Source organism: Capsaspora owczarzaki, assembly GCF_000151315.2.
Source record: "Capsaspora owczarzaki ATCC 30864 unplaced genomic scaffold supercont2.4, whole genome shotgun sequence".
NCBI classification, from domain to species: domain Eukaryota; class Filasterea; order Ministeriida; family Capsasporidae; genus Capsaspora; species Capsaspora owczarzaki.
Window position 1 is genome coordinate 1,664,433 of NW_011887295.1, and position 16,251 is coordinate 1,680,683.

Consider the following 16,251-nt stretch of genomic DNA (forward strand, 5'->3'; position numbering starts at 1 on the left):
GATCTTGCTTTGTCTGAGCAGCTCACTTTTTTTTTTTTTTTTTTTTTCCCTTGTTTGTTTGTTTGCTGTTTCAATGGCGCGGTTGACGAAGGCGCAACAAGCCAAGGCTGCTGCGGCTGCTGCTCAAGCTGTTGCTGCTGCTGCTGCTGCCGCTGAAGCACAGGCCGCCGCCGCCGCTGAAGCTGAAGCACAAGCTGCTGCAAACAACACACAGAGCGACGCAATGGAAACCAGCGATCGCAGTTCTGCCGCTGATGATGATGGTGCTGCGACCGCGACAGAGCCCACGGCCATGCACGAGGACGCGCCCGAGCAGAGCCAGTCAGAGCAGCACGAATCCCACAGCGGCTTCCATGCGGAGGGCGACGAGGGCGACGACGACGCGGACGACCAGGACGATCACGACGCGCAAGAGGCGGCTTTCTACGCCCAGCAACGACGCGATGACGATCACGATGCGGCGGATGAGACTGGTGCTGCTGCTGGTGCTGATGCTGGTGCTGCTGCTGCTTCTACTACGACTGCTGGCGGTGCGGACGAGATGGAGGTTGACGACGACGACGAAGAGGACAGCAGCGCTGCTTCGACCGCCACTGGATCGGCTGCAGCTGCGTCTGGCGTGGCTGCAGATGCCACAGAGCCAGCTGCCTTGACAAAGTCTGGCAAGAAGAAGAAGCGACTACAAGCCAAGAAGGCAAAGGCCGCGGCTGCTGGCGGAAGCGATTCCTCTGCTGCGGCTGCTGCTGCTGGTGGTCGTGCTCGCACCGTCTCTGGGAGCAGCACTGGCGGCTCGGCCCAGTCATCGACACCCTCCGACTTTGCTCTCCAGCATCTGGACAGTATGGCAGAGGGCGAGGCCAAGGACGCGTTGCAGCGGTTCAAGGCCGAATTCCACAACCAGCGGCTGGTGGCGCTGTCCGGGTTGCCTGCGCTGAGCGAGGAGGCGTTGCGCACCAAGCTGTTTGCCGACAATGCCGCCGATGATGTGCTCTTCTTCAAGTATTTCGCCTCAGAGAAGCGCGCACGAGTTCTGTTCCGCACCCGTCAGTTGTCCGAAGCATTCATTGCCAAGTGGGACGGCCACGTCATGGAAGGCACTCCACGCGTCGCCGCTGAACGGCCCCCGTGCGACAGCCTGCTCTTCATCGGCAATCTTGCACAGGATGTCACCCCCGCACGGCTGCGCGAGTTTGTGACCCGCTCCATCGTCGCGGGCCGCGAGCCGCGAAAGTTTGGACGCGACCGCAAAAAGTCAGACTCGTCTTCCAAGGATGCCGCCGAGTCCGCCAAGGATGTTGCCGAGGTCGATGGCTCGGCAGAGACTGCTGATGCAGTTGCAGAAACAAAGTCAGAGCCTGCTGCTGCTGCTGCTCCTGCTGCTGCCGAGCCTGAGAGCACTGAAACCGCGCCCGAGACGCCCGCCTCGACGACACCCGCTGCCATCTCGCGTTGCTTTGTCGTCATGAATGTTCGCACGGGTCTCTCGAAAGGGTACGGCTTTGTCGAGTTTGCCACACGCGAGCTGGCCGTCGACAGCCGCAAAATCCTGGCGGTCAAGCAACTGAACAACCGCGCCATCCGTGTAGACGTGGCTGATGCCTCGGCCGCATCCCTGGCAAAGCTCCAGTCGCGCACACTGTTTGTCAACGGGCTCCCGACCGAAATGATTGACAATGCCATTTTGAGCCGTCTGCTCGATCCTTCTGGCAAGCACATTCGCAACTGCCAAATTATGCTGGCTCGCTCGCACAACGCCAACCGCGGCTACGCACTTGTCGACTATGCTTCCATCGAGGAGGCAGAGCGCGCCCAGGCCCAGTTTGACGGCTACAAGCTTCGCGGCTCGGAATTCAAGGTCTCGTTCGGCAATCCTTGCAAGTCAGCAGCGCCTGTCCAATCTGGCATCATGGGTCTGGCGTTTGGCGACCGACGCGGCTCTCAGCGCAACAGCGGCCTCTTCCCCACACCCGGCGGTCGCGTTCAGCCCGGTCTTGCTGGCGCAGCGCCTGGCATGCCCTTCGAGCGGCAACCCTTCCCGCGCGACGGTCCGTTCCACCGCGATGGTCCTTTCCCGCGCGATGAGCACTTCCGTGACGGTCCGTACCGCGATCGTCGTGATGGTCCTGGCTTCCGCGATGACTACCGTGGCGGTTCCTTCCGCGATGGCCCCTTCCGAGACGGTCCTTTCCGTGATGGTCCTTTCCGTGATGGTCCATTCCGTGATGGCCCATTCCGTGATGGCCCATTCCGTGACGGGCCCTATCGTGACGACCCCCATTTCCGTGACGCTCCCCGCGGCCCGCGTGACGCACACTTCCGGGAAGGAGGTTTCCGAGACGGCCCCTTCCGTGATGGCCCGCGCCGCGACGGTCCGCATCGCGAGGCTCCCCCCTTCCGTGATGGTCCGTTCCCCCGAGACGGCCCGTTCCCCCGCGATGGCCCCTTCCAGCGAGATGGCCCTCCGCACTACCGCGACGAGCGCGACGCCTCTCCTCATCGAGGCCCGCGCGACATGAATGGCCCACCTGGCAAGCCTTCGGTACGCCCGCCTCTTCACGCAAACAAGACTTACCGTCGTCCCGATGCAGATGCCGCGGCCGCGCCCAAGCCCGAGGCTGCCGCTGCCGAACCAAATTCCGCGTCGACGCCCTCCTCTGCCCATGCCCATGCCCATGCCCATGCCCCTGCCCCTACGGCTGCCGCTGCTTCGAGCGCGCCTGCTGCGGCAACTCCCCAATCTCGACCGCCTGCATCCCGCGGCCTGCACGGAGATGCCCCAGCTGCTTCGCCGCAACCCCAGCACCCTTCTTCACGCCCGCCTCAACCACCTGCGCCGCACCATGCTCACCCACCCCCGCGTCGTGACGCGTCGCCTGGCCTGCCGTTTTCTGGCCCGGGATCCGCGCGTCGCGATGACGGCTATTCCGCTCGTCGTCCCGACTACGACCAGCAACGCGGCCCTCCGCCACCGCGTTACGATGATCGGCCGCCGCACCACCAGGGTGCGGGTCGCTACGACGATCGCCCTCGCGGCCGACCCGAGTTTGACGCACCACCACCACCGCCGCCGCTCGCGCAGCCCCCTCGCTTCAACGGGCCTCCTTCCTCCGGCCCGCACGCACACGGCGGTCTGCCTCAACGCGGTCTTTTGGATCAGCCACCAGGACCGCAGATTGGCGCTCCATCCTATGACCATCGCCGAGGCCCCGGCGCACCCTACGGCGGTCCCGCCGGCAACCCGCCAATGCACCACCTCCAGACACCGCCCCCGTCCGCTCTCGGCCAACGACCACCTTTCGACGACCGATATGGCGCGCCCCCGCCCGGGTATGCCCCGCCGGCACCCATCCACGGTGATCCACAGATGCAATTTGAGGAGCGCAGGCGCTTGCAGGAGGAGCAGGATCGGCTCAAGCAGCAGCGCGACGCTCAGGCGCTGAAGGAGGCCGAGTACAAGCAAAAAGAAGAGCAGCTTCGTCGCCAGCAGGAGCAGCTTGCCCAGCAACAGGCACAGCTGCAACAGCAACAGCACCAGTTTGCCCAGGCGGAACACCAGCAACGCCAAGCTGCCGCTGCAGCTGCTGCTGCGGCCGCGGCAGCCGCGTCGCGTGCTCCGCCCCCGCTGACTGGCTACTCGAGTGTGGCGCAGCCGGCAGCACTGTACTCTTCCTACCCACCCGCCCCCGCTGCGACCGCCGCGGCGCCTGCCGCTGCCGACTATTCGCAGTACGGGTACTCTGCCAGCAGCTACGACACTGTATGTATTTTTATTGGCTTTGTTTGATTTGATTTGGTATGATTGGATTTGGTTTGTGGAGCGACTCTTCCTCGAGTTTTCTTGACGTTTTGTTGTTCACCATGTCCCTGTTGCTTCATTGTCCTCCCCCCCACTTTGGTTTGTGTGCGCTTCTCTAGCAGGCCGGAACCTCCGATTACAACACTGCCGTCGCAGCTTGGAACAACTACTATGCCCAAAACGGCACTGCCGCTACTCCCGCTGCTGCGACCGGCTATGGTGCTTCGGCATACTCTGCGGGAGCTGCCCCGACCCAGCATTCCTATGCTGCTTCTGCACGGCCGGCGGCCATCAGCGCTGCCGCCGCCGCTGTTGAACGCGCTCAAAGCGTGTCCAACTACTCGAGGCTGCCCCAGCCAGCTGCCGCCCCTGGTGCAGCAGGACTTGCCGGATATGCACCTGCTGCGCACCAGTATCCTGGTGCCGTTCCTGCACTGTCGTATGGAACCCCACAAACGGAGGTATCGTAAACACTTTTGCTCGCTTTGGTGATGTGGGTATGAGAGGCGGTGGGGAGAGTGTGGCCGAGTGTGATTTGGCGTGGCGGTTGAAGTCGGGTTTGTTGGGGCGTTTTTGGTCGGCGCCAGCCCTTGTCTGACCATTTTTATTTATTGATTCTCTTCTGGCACTTTTTTTTTTTTTTTTTCGTTCCTGCTTCACCCGGTTTTCATCCCGCGCTTTTTCTTCGTCTTCTTCTTCTGATTATTATTTTTTACTTTCCTGTTTTTTTTTTTTAATTAATTCGGGCTTTGTATCTTTCGTCGGGGGTGCGTGGTTTTTTTTTCTACTTTTTTGTTTTCCCGCTCTTTGCTGACTTTTTCCGTCCTGATTGTTTTTCGGACTTCCACTTGTTTCGCTCTTCTTTGGCATGACCCTTGTGTCATTCTTGCTTTTTGTTTTTTTTGCCAAATCCTCCTCCTCCTCCTTCCCCCCCCCCTACCCTGCACACTGCTTTTTTCTTCTTCAAACAGCAAACGATGCCTCGCCAAAACATGAAGCGACCTTATCAGCAGTCGGCGGCTCCGCAGGGCCCTGCCGGCAACTACTCCGATCCCAACAAGCGTGCGCGCTACTAAGTACTTTGTTCCACTCTGATGATCAGAGAAGCGGGAGCAAACAACGCAGACTTTTCTTTTCGGTTTGTTCTTTTTGGATCGGCCCGCTTTTGTGTTTTGGGTTTCCTTTTGATTTCTCTCGGTTTTTGTTGTTCATTCCGCTTGTGTAGTTTGATGCACTTGGTTCGTGTTCCTTTTTTTGCCCTTTCGTCCGCACTTTGCGAACCTCGCTGGTTTTCGAGTGATGGCCGTATCTTTTTTTGAGGTCTTTTTTTTTTTTTTTTTTTTTCCTCTCTCTTCTCTCTGTCTCGCTTTCTTGTTCTTTGTACCTTTTCTTCTCTTTGGCACACTGTTTCTTGTTCTCAAAACAATTCATTTGACAAACACTGCCATCAAGCATCGTCCTCCAGCGAGTTGAGAGTGCCGTTCGATTCGTCGTCGTCTGGCATCGGGACAAACCCCCAGATTTTGTCGAAAAGATTGCGCTTCTTGAGCGTCACAGAGCCTGGGACGAGGGAGCCGCCATACGACAACAGGCCAGAGTACAATTGCCCTACATGGTTGGAAAGCAGGGAGACGGCGTGTGTGTGGCGCAAGTAAGTGTGAGCGAACAACAACGCCTTTTCATCTTTTTTTTTTTTGGCGGCACGACATGAGCTGCGTACCGACAGTGACTTGATTGGCGCACGCCAACTCGTGGAAGCGTATCATGTCGGTCTTGAGGGCTGGGTCGTTGAACGTAAAGTACACAACATCCCGTCGTGCAGCTGCTGCTGCCATGAGCTGAATGATTGCCTTGATGTGGCGATCGCCACCAAACGCGCCGCAGCCCCAGTTGCCTGAGGCGGATGCAAAGTGCGTGCGCAGTGAGTGGAGGGTGCAAGGGAAGAATTGCGGAAAAGAAAAAAAAGCGAACTCGCTTACCAGTTGCAATGGCGGGCAGCGGCGATGGCAGCGGAGACAGAAACCCAACCAATGCCTTGTTGAGTTCTCGTACGAGAGGCGATTCTTTGAACTGGCGAGCATAGGACGAAAACACCAGCGCATCAATTGCCACCACTTGAGTCATTCGCCGCGCCCAGTCGTCGCTGTACACAAGAGTTGAAAAACAAAAGAGAGTGTTGGGTTGGAAATATTGGCGTTGTTTTTTGAAAACGTTAGTGGTCGCATGTTTGACAAAGACCATCGAAAATAAACCAAAAATGAATCGAAAAATTCTTACCGATCTGTGGTGTCAACATGATCACCAGCCCATGTAAAAGTGCTCGAGTAGCCAGTGTAGTTGGAAAACCGCTCATGACCAGTCATAATCAGGCACTCGTTGTCCTCGAGAATTTCCGTGATGAGCAAGGAAACAATCATTTCGGGGCAAATCATAAAGCGAATTTCCTCTTGGACGGCGCCGCCGGCAATGACACCGCCACCAATGCACTTGTTTGCAAAATCGAGCTGGAGAAGACCTGGCGCATCGTCCTCAATGGTGCCGGTGGTGCGCACGAGCAGCTTTGTCAGCGTGGAGGTGCACGACGCCCAATCAAAGCTAGCAGTGATCAACTGCCGCTCGAACGTCAGCGTGCCGGTCGGCATCTGCTTTCTGACGCGCTCGAAATAGTGGAACAGGCAGCGCAGCTTGGCAGCCTGGGCGCGCGTGCATCGTGACACGGAGGCGAACAGCGTGTTAAAGTTGATGTCTGGCATGTTGCTGTACTCTGAGTTGTCCTTGGTCGTGTTTCGCCGAGGGAACGTGCAGAAGAATGCGTTCGCCAGCAAGCACGCTGCTTGCTGTTGGCTCATTGTGACGGCATGGGTCTTTTGCTGCTTGAGCAGCGGAATCGGCGCGGTGCAGATTTGTGGCATGGAGAGCGCCAAGTCGACCATGAACGGCAGCGTGGTTGCGAAAAAGACCTGCTTTTCATCATCCTCTGCCACGTTGGCAAAGAAATCGTGCAAGCCGCGAAAGTTCCAGTAGTTGGCATAGCGCTGGTTGTAGGTGAGGATGGCCTCCTCGAGATCATACGTCGAGCCGAGTGGCTGCTTGAGCGCATCCACAATCATGTCCCACCGCGATCCAACGCGACGCGGCGCGGATGTCGACTCGCCTGCAGCGCGAGGCAGCGGGTAGAGATTTTCGGGCGAGCAGGGCAGTCGAACGTGGTCTGCATCCCACGCGTCCACATAGGCCTTGTTTTTCGACGGCACCGGTCGTGCGCCTCTGGTCGAGCGGGCTGCCAAATCCACCAGGACGTCATGCTCTGTGGACGCTATTGGCACGGGCTGGGAGGGTGGAATCGCCTGGAGTTGCTTGCATAGTCGCGGGAAGCGGAGAGAATCCGGGGTCGGCTCGGGGGAGGGCGGAGCAACAACCGTTGCTTTGGAGGATCGTTCCAGCTGAGCACTGGGAATGCGGCTGAGCAAGAGGCTGGTCTCATCGTCCATCATCAGATCGTCCGAATCAAGTGTGCCGTCCGGGTCATCGTCCTGCGCCATGGCTTCCGTGTCCGAGTCCACCAGGGTAGCCTGCGAGTCTGACGTGACAAACAACTCTTCCAATTTATCGCTGTCGCCTCTTGGAAGCACCATTGTTTGAGACGCTCGAGGGTCGCCGAGAACAATTCCAGCAGCAGCGTCCTCGTCGATCTGGTCAATCTCAATCCTGTTCTGCGCCGAGCGAGATGCGTGGGTCGCAGCACCACGATTCGTCGAGGCAGGTTGTTGCACTGCGCGCCGTGAGGTCGCCTGCGCAATGTTTCGGATGGCCGGTTTGGCAGCCGATCGGGATGATGAATTGTTCGAGTAGATTGCTTGCTGGTTGTTTCCTCGCTCGCTGCTGCTACCGCTGCTGCGGCGGTCGTCCTCGCCTTGATTTGTGCGAGCTGTGCGTGATCGATCTGCACCATCTGTTCGCCATCAGACGGCGCGCGTCCGCACCAAATTTTGAATCAGGTTGCACGAATTGCACGATTCGCATATCAGTACGATCCCCCATAACCCCCCTAACCTCGCCATCCTCACTGCATCAACGACACAATCATCGGTTCTCACCACCACGAGCGACGTATCGGTCTTGGGTCGTGAAAGACGCAGCAGGTTGCCGAGCAGCACGATCAGAACCGCCGCTTGGCGCCGCGGACGACGAAGATGACACGGACGACGACGGCGAATCGTCAAACTCCAGACGCGCTAGGTGTTCCCCCCCCCCCAAAAAAAAAAGCACAAGATTGTACACAGTCAAGTCAGCAAAGTTGTAGCAGGAGGGAGGGGGCACGGGTGGCAAACGCTTCCGGCTGCCCTCTCAATTGATCATTGATCATGCTGAATGCCCAACCTCGCTTGGTCTCGCGCTGGCCATACTCGGACTGCGTGCTTCTGTGATGACTGTTGCTGTTGCTGCTGCTCGTCGTGGTGCCACTGGTGGGTCGCGTGTGGATGCCGAATGCAGCCAGGATGGACGGCTGGCGGGTTGATGATGAGGGTGATTGAGACCGCTCTCGACCACCTCCAGCAGCAGCACCACCACCACCACCACCAGCACCACCAGCAGCTGGTCGAGACCGATCGCTGTCGTTAGATCCTCGTGCCGAGCGCATTCTCCTGTTGTTGTTGGTTTGGTTGTTGCTGGTTCAAAACGAAATCCAAAAAAAAAAAGGAAAAAAAAAAAAGGAGTAAAAGTTTTTCCCGCCAAAATTGTTTGTGTTTGATGATAGTTATCCAAGTCATATCAACAGCAGTGTTTATTGTTGTCGCCCGCGCTTCCAGACGCGAACAATGCCCTTTGCATCGACAGACACGAGTAAGCTCTCGTCATAGTTAAAGTCAACGTCGAGGATGGGTGCACTGTGCCCTTGTAACTTGGCAATCAACTTTGGCTCGTTTTCGCTTGCCCCGGCGTTGATCAAGTGAACGGCGTGGTCCTCGCTTCCGGAAGCTGTGATACAACACGATGATTTGTGTCGAGTGAGTCTTTTTTTGCAAAACCGCAGTGCCAAAACAACACTCCGAAACAACAACAAGAACAATAACAACAACAACATACCAAACACATCGGCACTGCCGGGCGCAGCGGCAACCAGCAATGGACTCCAGCGACTGCGCAAATCGAGGTCGGGGTTGGGCACCGGGAAGGTGCGGATGGATTGCAGGCCGGGCTTGGAGCCGCCAGACACGGCAAACAAGGTCACCGCGTTTTGGCCGCGGCAGTTGACGAGCAATAGAGACGGCTGCTCTGCTGTAGTCGCCGCCGTGACGGTACTGGCAGAAGCGACCGACGAGGCAGAGGATGTGGGAATCGTGCTGGAGCCGGCGCGGAAACGGATGCTCGTGACGGCCTGGCTTGGCGTCGTGCCCACAGTGGTCTTGCACAGCCGCACGAGCTTGCCGCTGGCCATGTCGACGGAAAACATTGTGACATTGCCCTGGGCATCGCCCGCCCAGAGGAAGGAGCCGTTGGGGTTGAACTCGAAGCACTTGACGGCGCCGTTCACGGCCACTTGGCTGCCCTTGAATGGCTTGCCCGTCGACATGTTGTAAAACTCAACGCCGGCGCGTGCGTTACCAAGCACAATCATGTTGTTGTTCACTGGATGGAACCGACCGGCAGTGATGGCAGGACCCGAGGGGGCGCCGAGAATGCGCGCGCAGCTTCCAGAGACCAAGTCCCACACTCTGGCAGTGCCATCGCGTGAGCAAGAGAGAACGTGCTCATTGGTGGCCGACCAGTCCACGTCTGTCACGGCATGCGGCGACGCGAAGGTTGCGGCAGTTGTGCCCGAGGGCAGTCGCGTTGTCGCCAAGTCGTGGCGCAGAATGTGCACAATGCCTGGGTCGTTCCAGGCACGACACACGCTCACAGAGCCGTCATTTGACCCGAGCGCAATCAAGTCCCGATCATAATGCGCAAAAGCGACAGACATGACGGACGCAAAGTGATGCGAAAAGACGTGGTACGGTTGGTAGGTGGTGTATCGGGACACTCCAACCGGTGCCGGAGGCCGCTTTGGCTCGGCTGACGACGATGCGGTGAGAGACGACAGCGCCGACGGCCCACCTGCAGGCATCCCCAGCGCGATAGAAGCGCCAGGACGCAACGAAGCGGCCAGGCGAGCGGCAATGAGCTGTTGCTCTTCGGCGGCCGAGACTTGCTCGCCACTTGCTGCGACTGAGGCAGACGACGACGAGGAATCATCTCCGCGTGCACCACCACGGTTTGCCAGGCGACTGCCCGACGAGGTGGATCGGACCGTCACCGAGCTCGCGTCGCTCGTAATCGACGAGTTGGACGACGCCCGCCCGCGGAAGGCCGGGATGGCCCCTGCGACCAGCTGGCTCGCCGTTGCAATCATGCTGGACGAGGCTGACGGGAAGCTGACGGACGCAGACATGGTCGACGGCGGGGAATGCATGACTGCGCCCGACTCGACGAGTGCCTGGCCGTACTGCGTATGCAGCAGCGACTCGCGCTTCATGAGGTAGTCCAGGCGTCCGAGTGCGTTGGCAGACGTGCCCTTGGATGTCTTGAGCCGCGCCTGCAGCAGCGCCTCACGTCTGCAGCAAAAGCACCAAAGACAAAAAACCAAGACAAAACCAAGGCTTTTAGTATTCATTCAGCCAGCCATAGCAAAAAACCAACCAAAGTGAGGCCCCCAATCAATTGTTGGGGTTGGCGTTTGTAGAGTACCTGAGTGGGTAGGCCATGGCGGCGGCGCGGTTGCTGCGGCAGCGCACAGGCGCGTATAAGCGATCCAGCGCTGTGGCTTGCTGGACCACTGCTTCCATCTGAATGAGCTTCCGTCACAAGAACGACTCGATCGAAAAGAAAAAGTAGACTGATGGAATATGAAGTCACATCACAGGATTTTCCTAGAATGACCGAGGACGGAAGGTAAGGTGATTTTGGAACTGAGCGATGGCTTGCTGCGGTTTCTGAGCTGTTTGGAGTGTTCCGTTCATGAGCCCCGACGAAAGCGCGCGCTCGCCTTGTATCGTGCGAAAAGGACTGTTCAATTCTGACGTTGCTGTCTGAGAAAGGGAAACGCAACCTGCCCATACTTGTACTTCTCAGTCGTCCTTTCATACGGTTGGTTTTTGCGATTGCATCCCGCTCCCGAATACCACAGGTTTGAGCACTTTGAGCAAGCACCGTTTCTTGCTCCCAATCGTACGCACACTTGTGCAAGCGTACATCAATGGAGCGGCTGGAGCGAATGCTTGGGGATGACAGATTGACACCATCGTTGGACCCGATCTTGACTGATTTGGCTTGTTGCAGGGCAGGCACGACGAGGACGAACGCTCAGCCTGATGCGTCCAATCATGCTTCTAGAGCCATTGCTGATACTGGCGCTGCTGGGCGGCACCCTGGCGTTGAACGCATGCGACGTGTGCGAGTGCATTGGTTCGCAAATCACCAATTGCCAGCTCAGCCTGCAATCTGTCCCATCCGTTTACCCAACCCATGCGATTTTCACCTTGTAAAGCCGAAAAAGGAAGCTGGTTTTGATGTTTGATGTCTGATGTGCAGTAAGTTGCGGGTGATACGTTGTGCTGATGCTTTCTTTGTTCCTTTGTGTTTTGTTCGCCAATTTCTGCAGAAATCTGAGCAACACTCTGATTACATCCATCCCGAGCAATGCCTTTCGCGACTTGACCATGCTCCAAGCCTTGTCAGTTTGAACTAGACTTCTCGGCTGTCTGTCGCTACAAACCGATGCTCATCCTCACGTCACGACGATTTCTCAGGTATTTGGGGAACACGTCCATCACTTCCGTCCCAAGCGACGCCTTTGCCAGTCTGAGCACGCTGCGAATTCTGTGCGTAGTGGCCCTGTTGTGTTGTTATGCAGAAAGACGACGACGACCGTTGCACCTGTCCATTTGGCTCACCGACCTTGCGCGTTCAGATACTTGAGCAAGAATGCGATTACCGCGATTCCAAGCTTCCACTTGCACACGCCTCTTTTGAGCACCTTGTAAAGGGGTTTTTTGAGTTGCATCGAATGAGCGCAAACTAACCATGTGTCGATTCCGGGGCTCAGAAATTTGGCAGACACCAACATCACAACCATCCCAAGCAACGCATTCAGCACGTTGACCGGTCTGCGTAGCTTGTAAGAACGAAATTCGCCACTACACGACCGCACGGAAGATTGTGTGCATGTCGACTTATCGTGTCGCTCCTTGTTGGTAGATCTCTCCCATCAACCATTCAGGTCATTGAACGGGATGCTTTCGTCGGACCCTGTTTAGAATCACTGTACGAAACTCCCTTCTTCGAACGATGCAGACACCCTATGCCGGCACACCCCTAATGCCGATACGTTCGATGCGTTCGATTCGACTTGCGTGTGCACAAATAGGTCGATGGGGTTTGTTCCATGTGCAACGCTTGATGCGCAAGCGTTCAGCAATTTGTCTGGTCTCACCTGGCTGTATGTTCGATGAGAGGAATGGCGGTGTTCCAACTCGTCCCGCCTTGTGCTGAACGACTGTCCCCGTCAGATCTCTTCCCGTGGTCGAGTTGAATGCAAGGACTGATCAGCTGTTCCAGGCGCTAACCGACCTTCGATGGCTGTCAGTGACAGGGAGGCAGCGTTGAGCTATTGGACTGGAGACACAACTGACCTGCCCAGTTGTATTTCTCTGCTCAGGTCTCTCGGGCGGTCGCATCATCCCGCAGATAATGATTCGCCTCTCACGTCGATTCCGCCTGGTGCCTTCCTGCACCTCACGACCGGAATCAAATCCATGTTTGTTTTTCTTTGTCAGAGCACGCAAGCGCTCAGCGATGGTGTCACTCACGTGCGCCCCCCTTGTTTTGATTGCATAGAAATCTGAAAAATAGTCAAGTCTCCAGCATTGCGGACAATGCATTCGAGACCCTTACCTCATTGACGAGCTTGTAAACACCATTGACGTCATGATTCTTTGGAGGAACCTGCTGACGCGTTGATTCATCTCCGGCGTCACATTTCAAACAGGGACATTTCCAACACTCGACTGACTTCAATATCTGGCTCCACGTTTGCTGGCCTCTCAGCTTTGCCCAAATTGTAAGGAGCGTGGCAAATGCCATCGATACTCTGGCAGCATTCTGATTGTTTTGTTTTGTGTGTGTGTCTTTTTCAATTCCACTTGCAGATATCTCGCTGGCAATCCGATTGAAAGTATATCCGATCATGCATTTTCCCACCTTGGCGCGGTGACTGAACTGTATGGCTGCGGTATGCGCTGCGACCTACGATCCAACTTTTGCTCACTGCCACCTTTTATTGACGCAGCTCGCTTTCTTATCGACCAAACGCGACTGTTGGTCCTCTGGCTTTTAATGGCATTACACCAATGCTTCGCACATTGTAAGTGCTTCCCAACGCATTGTGGCTCGAACGCAGGCATTCCAATGTGGCTGGCAATCTTTGAACCACAGGAAACTGCCCATCTCAGAGCTCAATTCGCTTTCGAGCCAGCTTTTTGCGGCGGTTCCTCGGCTAGAATTGCTGTAAATCCGCCAACAAGCCAACCTGTTTGTTTTTGAAATGGCGTTGCGCTGATCTTGGATGGCGATCGTCCTCTTAGGGATTTGTCAAGTTCTCCTTTAACATTGATTCCGACCGGCGCATTCACCTACTTGAGCGCGCTTTCTGAACTGTATGTGATACTGGTGCCATTTGCTTTATGAGTCAGCCGACAGACCGCTGACAGCCGTTCTTGGATGCTCGAAGCGATGCAGCCAACGCTCAAATCTCAAATGTGGCTCCAAATGCATTTTCCGGGCTCGAGTCCTTGCGCAAACTGTCCGTGACTTGTGATTGTACTTTTTCGATGTAGTACCTTGACACTGCGTACTTACGACTTGGACAACAGGAGCTTGTACGGGAATCCGCTCTCGACACTTCCAAGTCACACGTATGCCGGTCTTGGTGCTCTGAATACCCTGTAATTCTCGAAAGCTGGCAGAGACGACTTGCTTGGTCCACTGATACATTCATCATGGTGGGCTCCTTGGTTGGTAGTTATTTCGGTGGCAAACACCCGATCTGGAGTGTGCAGAGCAACGCCTTTGCCCAGCTTCCAGCCCTTCGCACGTTGTAACCAGCGGGCCTTCAAGCATTGGTTTTGCGGGCTTTTTGCGGGGGTTCATCTAACAGCACTCCTTCGCCCAGGTCATTGTCACTCATGCCAAATACGACTATTGCTCCGGACGCATTTGTGGGCTTGCAAGGTGTGACAATGCTGTAAGTGCCCGGTGCTGCTTGGAGTGTACTACATTGCGGGATTCCACCCCCATCTCACTGTTGCATGGAACGCATCTCAAGATCGCTTTGGATCCCAAGCCTTGGTTTGGTTTCAGACCAATTATTTGCCGCAACTCCGTCTTTGAGTACCCTGTAAGATCAGCTCATGCGTTTCGTTTGTGAAGGCTGGATTTGGCCTCAGTCTCTGCTGTTGTTGCTGCCTTGCATCAGATATGTCTACTTTTTGACGTCCCTACCCGCTGCTGGCTTTGCGAATCTGCCCAGATTAAAGACCTTGTATCCCCTTTGACGACTGAATGTGGTTTTTTTTTGTTTCCACACAGGACAATCTCCTACACTTGCTCAACTACAACTGTGCTCTTGTTCCGCAGGAAAATCATCGACAGCTTCTCTCAGTTGTCGGAAAAAATTTCGGAGAGCGCGTTGCAAGGCCTGACTTCATTGGAGACATTGTATGCCGTTTTTTTTTTCACCAACTCGGTTTTATTGTTGACCTCGGCCGAATCTCATCTCATTGTTTTTAATTCTCGTACGACAGGACACTGGAAGCTCAAACCAAAATTCCCTCTAAATTGATCGATGGGCTCCCTGCGCTGCAACACTTGTACGACTGTGGCGAATTTGGTTTTCAGTTTGGCAAACTCACACTCAACACTGGCCATAGATCCTTGGTGGTACGCTCAGCCCCAATCTCCACGAGCGCCATTGCAAACTTGCCGTCTTTGACTAGCCTGTACGACATCCGAATATGCAAATCGCGATTGTGTGCTGCGTTGAGTTATCGTCACTGAATCTGTAACGCAGAAGCGTGGATGGATCCGTCTCCAAGTTGGATTCGTCCTTTGCCAATCTTCCAACGCTTACTTCCTTGTATGATACATGTTGGCTCGTTTATGCGCAAGAGCGATGCCCGACGCTTGTTGTAAACGCTCACTTTTTGTTGTGTTGGCTTGAAGGACATTGTTGGGAATCGCGCCGGATACCGTTGTTGATCCCCATGCTTTTGGTGGACTGCCTCGACTCTCTGAACTGTACAGTGTGTTTGTTTCATTGCGTTCACTGCTCTAACCGACTGGACTGACAATCTTTCCACAACTTGTCAGCGAGCTTGTCATTGACCAGTTTTCGCCCGCCACCACGCAAGTGTTTGCCCAACTTTCCAATCTTTTGAACCTGTAAGGGTGTTTTGCTGGACGACCCCATGTTCAGCTGCATGCTAAGATGACTGGCCTTTAACAGGAAGGTCAAAGTGGCTACTGCAAGTGTCGTCCCTTCGCATGCATTTGCCGGTCTTGCCAGTCTCGAATCCTTGTAAGTGACTGACGAGAGAGTCAAGCAAGCACGGCGAATGGCGAGATGTACACTTTTAAGTTTTCCCCCGTTGTCTTTTGGGTGGCAGGTCAATCAGAAGTCGGAATAGCAGAGGGTACTATTCGTCCATCACCACCATCTCTAGTCAAGCTTTATCTGGGCTGACGCAGTTGACCACGTTGTAAGCGTTTTCATCCTCGACGCTGAATTGCTTGCCGCGATTGGGCACTCATTTGTCAGATCGCGAGCAGTTCTTTGACGAGAAATCACGCGTTGAATGCTGTTCCAGCATCGCTATTTCATGGATTGACAAAGCTGCGTCGTGTTGACCTGTCTGAGAACGCTCTGGTCACGTTGCCTCCGGGGTTGTTTCAAGGGCTGACGATGCTGAAGGTCGTTCACTTGGAACCCAATTTGCTGTCTAGTTCTGAAGCGCCTCCTAGTACCTACTCTTACGTTCAAGCGGGATACACTGGACTGATGGGTATGTTGTTGAGGATTTCAAACCGAGTTGCAGAGTCGCTGAGCGAGCAAGGTGATGATGTGACTGACTTCCGAGTTGATCAGAGTGCCATTTCGCGTGTGCTACCTGTTATGGCGCTGGTCCCGGCTCTTGCTGTAGCGCACATTGCTTGCGCTGCGATTCTTCTACGAATTGCACAGAATGCTACTCTGGGTTTGTTTTGCATGCGGGGGTGTGCACCACGAGCGACTCGCGCGCAGAATTGTAGTGTTTTGTGTTTGAGATGCTGCGTCTGAAGTGCTGTTGCCGCCTCTCACTTTGTCAATATTAATGTGCAATGAAATGCAATCCACGCTCTCCGTGTCTGTCATTCCATTC

At 55.6% G+C, this 16,251-nt stretch overlaps 4 protein-coding genes across 4 annotated transcripts; 2 read left to right on the forward strand and 2 right to left on the reverse strand.

The window, feature by feature from the left end:
- The first annotated feature begins 52 nt into the window (after nt 1–52).
- CAOG_03312 (hypothetical protein) lies at nt 53–5,323 on the forward strand. The gene is made up of 3 exons (XM_004364094.2): nt 53–3,757; nt 3,916–4,257; nt 4,768–5,323. The coding sequence occupies exons 1-3, from the start codon at nt 74–76 to the stop codon at nt 4,870–4,872; spliced, it is 4,131 nt and encodes a 1,376-aa protein (XP_004364151.2). The 5' UTR covers nt 53–73; the 3' UTR covers nt 4,873–5,323.
- Nucleotides 5,197–8,485, reverse strand: CAOG_03313 (poly(ADP-ribose) glycohydrolase). Its single transcript, XM_004364095.2, has 6 exons — nt 8,177–8,485; nt 7,894–8,031; nt 6,074–7,748; nt 5,776–5,939; nt 5,517–5,690; nt 5,197–5,404 (listed from the first exon to the last, which is right to left on the reverse strand). Exons 1-6 carry the CDS (start codon nt 8,436–8,438, stop codon nt 5,244–5,246), a joined length of 2,574 nt encoding a protein of 857 aa, XP_004364152.1. The 5' UTR covers nt 8,439–8,485; the 3' UTR covers nt 5,197–5,243.
- A 79-nt stretch (nt 8,486–8,564) lies between these two features.
- Nucleotides 8,565–10,665, reverse strand: CAOG_03314 (WDR13 protein). Its single transcript, XM_004364096.2, has 3 exons — nt 10,526–10,665; nt 8,885–10,392; nt 8,565–8,776 (listed from the first exon to the last, which is right to left on the reverse strand). Exons 1-3 carry the CDS (start codon nt 10,621–10,623, stop codon nt 8,583–8,585), a joined length of 1,800 nt encoding a protein of 599 aa, XP_004364153.2. The 5' UTR covers nt 10,624–10,665; the 3' UTR covers nt 8,565–8,582.
- Nucleotides 10,666–10,914: 249 nt separating this feature from the next.
- Nucleotides 10,915–16,242, forward strand: CAOG_03315 (hypothetical protein). The gene is made up of 32 exons (XM_004364097.2): nt 10,915–10,964; nt 11,117–11,318; nt 11,439–11,510; nt 11,587–11,658; nt 11,748–11,816; nt 11,883–11,954; nt 12,035–12,100; nt 12,204–12,275; nt 12,346–12,417; nt 12,495–12,593; nt 12,674–12,745; nt 12,825–12,896; nt 12,985–13,056; nt 13,125–13,199; nt 13,271–13,342; nt 13,420–13,491; nt 13,566–13,637; nt 13,708–13,779; nt 13,857–13,931; nt 14,007–14,078; nt 14,160–14,231; nt 14,310–14,375; nt 14,471–14,551; nt 14,638–14,703; nt 14,764–14,832; nt 14,904–14,969; nt 15,056–15,130; nt 15,203–15,274; nt 15,339–15,410; nt 15,499–15,591; nt 15,662–15,894; nt 15,978–16,242. The coding sequence occupies exons 2-32, from the start codon at nt 11,149–11,151 to the stop codon at nt 16,139–16,141; spliced, it is 2,619 nt and encodes an 872-aa protein (XP_004364154.2). The 5' UTR covers nt 10,915–10,964; nt 11,117–11,148; the 3' UTR covers nt 16,142–16,242.
- Nucleotides 16,243–16,251: the final 9 nt, after the last annotated feature.

Coding starts and splice junctions, on each gene's coding strand:
- CAOG_03312 (XM_004364094.2), top strand. CDS start 74: ATGGCGCGGTTGACGAAGGCGCAACAAGCCAAGGCTGCTGCGGCTGCT. Junction 3,758..3,915: donor CTGCCAGCAGCTACGACACT/GTATGTATTTTT, acceptor GCGCTTCTCTAG/CAGGCCGGAACCTCCGATTA. Junction 4,258..4,767: donor ATGGAACCCCACAAACGGAG/GTATCGTAAACA, acceptor TTCTTCAAACAG/CAAACGATGCCTCGCCAAAA.
- CAOG_03313 (XM_004364095.2), bottom strand. CDS start 8,438: ATGCGCTCGGCACGAGGATCTAACGACAGCGATCGGTCTCGACCAGCT. Junction 8,032..8,176: donor CCAGCGCGAGACCAAGCGAG/GTTGGGCATTCA, acceptor GGGAACACCTAG/CGCGTCTGGAGTTTGACGAT. Junction 7,749..7,893: donor CCGATACGTCGCTCGTGGTG/GTGAGAACCGAT, acceptor GATGGCGAACAG/ATGGTGCAGATCGATCACGC.
- CAOG_03314 (XM_004364096.2), bottom strand. CDS start 10,623: ATGGAAGCAGTGGTCCAGCAAGCCACAGCGCTGGATCGCTTATACGCG. Junction 10,393..10,525: donor GCCATGGCCTACCCACTCAG/GTACTCTACAAA, acceptor CTTTTGCTGCAG/ACGTGAGGCGCTGCTGCAGG. Junction 8,777..8,884: donor CGGCAGTGCCGATGTGTTTG/GTATGTTGTTGT, acceptor GTTGTATCACAG/CTTCCGGAAGCGAGGACCAC.
- CAOG_03315 (XM_004364097.2), top strand. CDS start 11,149: ATGCGTCCAATCATGCTTCTAGAGCCATTGCTGATACTGGCGCTGCTG. Junction 12,276..12,345: donor TTGTCTGGTCTCACCTGGCT/GTATGTTCGATG, acceptor TGTCCCCGTCAG/ATCTCTTCCCGTGGTCGAGT. Junction 13,057..13,124: donor CTTGGCGCGGTGACTGAACT/GTATGGCTGCGG, acceptor TTATTGACGCAG/CTCGCTTTCTTATCGACCAA.